We start from the raw sequence: 3,865 nt of genomic DNA, 5'->3' as shown, positions 1-3,865 counted from the left end.
TTGCAGGATTACATCACAAATGTTCTTGCCATTTTTAGACCGTCAAATGTCAATTAAAAAAAAAAAAAAAAAATTCTACCAAGCTAAAACGTTCAATTTCTACTTCAACGGACTCTTTTTTTTTTTTATTTTTTTATTATTATTATTTTAACACCCGCAATAAATGAGAACACACTAAATGAACACCACTAAACCGAAATGTTACTTCTTAAAAATATATGTATTTTTTTTGTTGATTATACGTGTTTTTCATTTATTTTCTTCATTTAACTTCAGATGTCGGAATGACAGTGGCGAAAACACTACATGCTGTCAGCTTTCCAAGAACGGCCAGAGGGTCAAATGAGGGGAGATGAGTGGCGAGAAGGGCCGTTGGGACTCCTCGTTAAAATACCCCCACCCCCAAGGGGTGCCAACCTCTAAGATGGACACTTGGGTGAAGTTGGAAAATATTTTCAGATTCCTACTTATGAGGTGGAAAAGATTGCAGTAAACAGTCGTACTTTGCAGTAACATCCTTCACCTTTAAAATAGTTTTCACTTTGGACGCGTTGTATTTATTTAACCAGATACAAGCAGCCAATGAGGATGCAAAGTCCCCCTCACACCCTCACACTTTTTATTTATACCACCCTTCCATGCGAGCAGGCTAAGATTTCTGGCCCCGAAACACACGTCACGCTTGCTATTTTCGTCTCGTGTTGCCACACGGCGCCAGCAGCTTGACTGACATGGAGGGGGCCCAGGGTTTCCGTGCACGCGCCACCATTTGAATTTCGCTCCGCTCCCTTTCAGCTGTGAGTGTGAAAGTTAGCGGGTCTAAAATCTGGCGTGGTAGAATAGAAGTCTGGTTATCACGTCCGCCTCAGAAGTCTCGGGTTCGCTTGTGGCTCTGCCTTTTCTGCGCGAAGTTTGCATGTTGTCCCCGTGCCCGTTTATTTTCTCATTTTTGTCTTTATCCGCACGGCCCTCATACCTCTGTTCGTGAGATTGACGTAATGTCGCTAAATAGAAAGCCTCGTCGTCAAATCACTATCATATTTATTATCAAGAAGAAAAAAAATACATGAAGGCATACGATAGTCTTTCATCACATGGGTAGTTTGGACATATTAAACACTGTAAATGTATACATTGACAACGTAAAATCGGAAGTCACACTGTTATGTTAACAGCACATTGCTGCCCTTAAAACTTGGGCTGCATGCAATATTGCCGAGCACATCGATAAAATTAAAATTTAACAAAAGAAAAAAAGGTTGGAAAGCGGGTAAAAGGGAAGGAGCGACTAAATAAAATGCTAACATGTTGACCAAGTGCAAAACCACGGAAGGATGGATAATGTCGGATGTCTCTCAAATACGGGACGCCGTTTGAGTATATTTTTGATACCTAGTTTGCCTGTGTATTAGAACATGGACATGAAGCTAGAATTTCAATTCTCAAAAGGCGTTCCGTATGCAAGGCGGACCCCATAGCCCTCGTAGCACAGTCCATAATATTTACACAGAATGTGGGATGGATGGAAAGTCTCTGAAAATGTAACGCTATCACATGATGACCGTCTCAGCAGGGCGCGCGTAGCAAGCGGCCGGTCGGTGCTTGAGGGCCGGGCTTTGGGTTCTGGTCTTAGGGGTAGGCGGGCGAACGAGAGGACTTGGAGGTCGGTAGTGGGGACCCGACGGGGCGGCCATCGTGGCGCTCTGTGTTCTGCTTGCCCATCTGGAGGGCGGACGCTGGTTGGCCGGCCGGGCGGGTCGGGAAAAACTCGCCTTGGGCTCGGAGGACCAATGAAGTTGATTTACCTGAATGGGAGGGGAGGAAGTTCTGGTCAGGAAGGACGGTGCGAGGACGGGTGCTTAAGTCACTTGTATGAGAAGCGTACCTGCTGTGAATCCATCTTGTAAACCGTGTATCCAGGTCTGGAAGAGTACTCGTGTTGGATCTCCAACATGTCCAGCAACTCTATGAGGCCGTCGTCTCTTCCGCAAACAGGAAGCTCAGACTGACCCCGCAACCTGCCCCTCTGGACCCTGTAGTCCATGTTGCGCTCCCCCTGATGGGACGCCGGCTTCCTCGATCTGTCCCTGTTGGCTGCGCTGTTGGACCTGGGCCTGGTCTTCGGGCTACCGGGGATCTGCGACCTTGGCTCGGGTCTGCCTCGCTGATCTTTGTGGTGGGGTCTGGCGGGGTCCGATCCCCTGTGCTCCGCTTCGGAGTTGCATTTTAGGAGGGGGGTTTTGCCGGGTCCTGATGCGGCGCCCTTACGCTGGCACCCGGGACTGAGGCACTTTACTTCGGACGTCACCACGCCCTCGTCTGTGAGTGTTTTGCCCTCGTTCTCCTGCAGCATCTCCCCAAACCTCCTGAGGATGGAGGGGCTGCCGCACTTCTTGTCACCCAGCACACTAGAACCGTAGGACTTTCTTTCTGGCGTCGGTGACTCCGCTGTCACGCCGGATCGCGGCGGCGATGCGGCTTCTTTCTGTCCCAGAGGGGGCTTGGCACTGGAGTACTCTATGTCAGGACTCTTTGCATGAGGCGCTCGGTTCTTTCGGTTTTGCAGTTCTTCAAAACTTCCGAGAAACTGCTCATGTCCCACCCTGAAGTGAAAACGGAAAATTTGGAATTTTATGTTGTCGGCAAAATGTTATGGGCTTTCACGGCTGGTTTCGAGGTATATCTCCTGTACCTTTGATTTCCTTTTCGTCTTGCGCTCTCGTCCTGGTACGCCGGGAAATCCTGACTCACTTTAATGGTGTCACTGAAGTGCTGAAAGAAACGCAAGCACGCCTTTTAAAATAGTCTACCTGCAACTGTCAGTCAAGGCTTTAAATAAGTGCGCTACTTTGGGAGCGATGACCTCATTCTTTTTCATCGACATCATGTTTGGATAATTATACGACCTCTTTTTAACGCTCGCACTTGGAGCCTTTTCAAGTTTACGTTTTTGTACTCACCACGTGACGGGCGCCGTTGTTCTTCCGATTCATGCGCTTCCCGTGGCCCAGGTAGTCCTGCAGTAAGTCCCCGATCTCCGAAACGCCGTTCCGGTGGCCGGCGGGGTAGCTGCGCCCGTTGCTTTGACGGGCAGGGATACAAACGCCGTTGCCATAATCCCCGAATCCATCGTAGATATTGCGGTTGTCCACGGTGACGCCGTTTCCTCCCCTACGCGCCTGGACCTCCTTGTACAGCTGAAAGGAGGAACAGAACATGGATGACTTCTTTTTTGATAACGCCAATATCGCCACTCGGCCCGTCGTATCCCCGCGCGGTATATCCTACATGGCAACAAACATACTTTCGGCGGTATCGCCTTTCAAAGTACGTGCGTGTGAGTCTGATGGCGTTTAGCACGTCTGTCAGCACGTTGTTTAATTATCCTGTGAACATTTGTCTATATCATTGCTGCGAGACGAGTGGCCACGTGTTAATAGGGCACACACAAACAGTGCATACCGCTTAAATGAGCGCACACTGGAGACAAGATATAGACACGGTTGAATTACGGCGGGTTGTTTATACGATCGCGTGTTTCAGTTAAATTGCACGATTCATTTATTGACTTCACTTTGTGGATAGTGTTGGAAATATTTACTTGTGTATTTATTTGATTTAGGGATAGAAGAATACCAATACCAGGTACTATATTGTGCTGATACCATTGCTATTTCAAAGTATCAGGACTCGCAACGGTGGCCGATATCAATATCAGCTGCCTGCTTGTGGCCAGTTCCCGATTTGGAACTAGATATTAGAAGATTGAAAAAATTCACAATTCCTTGCAGTTTTAAGGAAATTGCTATATAGCTATATAATTGCTATATATAAAATACAAAGCAATATATTTAAACTATAATAT

The 3,865-nt window shown here is 47.5% G+C and overlaps 1 protein-coding gene across 1 annotated transcript in view; it reads right to left on the bottom strand.

The window, feature by feature from the left end:
- Positions 1 to 1,024: 1,024 nt before the first annotated feature.
- The window catches only part of LOC148406940 (uncharacterized), a 4,462-nt gene continuing 1,621 nt past the window's right edge, over positions 1,025 to 3,865 (bottom strand). Inside the window, exons 2-5 of the mRNA XM_088403085.1 lie at positions 2,961 to 3,197; positions 2,693 to 2,772; positions 1,886 to 2,603; positions 1,025 to 1,805 (exon numbers count right to left, since the gene is read on the bottom strand). Coding sequence (XP_088259211.1) covers positions 1,551 to 1,805; positions 1,886 to 2,603; positions 2,693 to 2,772; positions 2,961 to 3,197 — 1,290 coding nt within the window. The 3' untranslated portion in view covers positions 1,025 to 1,550. The remainder of the gene's footprint in view (positions 1,806 to 1,885; positions 2,604 to 2,692; positions 2,773 to 2,960; positions 3,198 to 3,865) is intronic.

This window comes from Hippichthys cyanospilos, chromosome 20, assembly GCF_059441005.1.
Source record: "Hippichthys cyanospilos isolate Australia breed blue-spotted pipefish chromosome 20, RoL_Hcya_1.0, whole genome shotgun sequence".
Taxonomy (NCBI): Eukaryota; Metazoa; Chordata; class Actinopteri; order Syngnathiformes; family Syngnathidae; genus Hippichthys; species Hippichthys cyanospilos.
The sequence above is the reverse complement of the archived record's forward strand: the minus strand, read 5'-3'. Positions and strand labels throughout refer to the sequence as shown.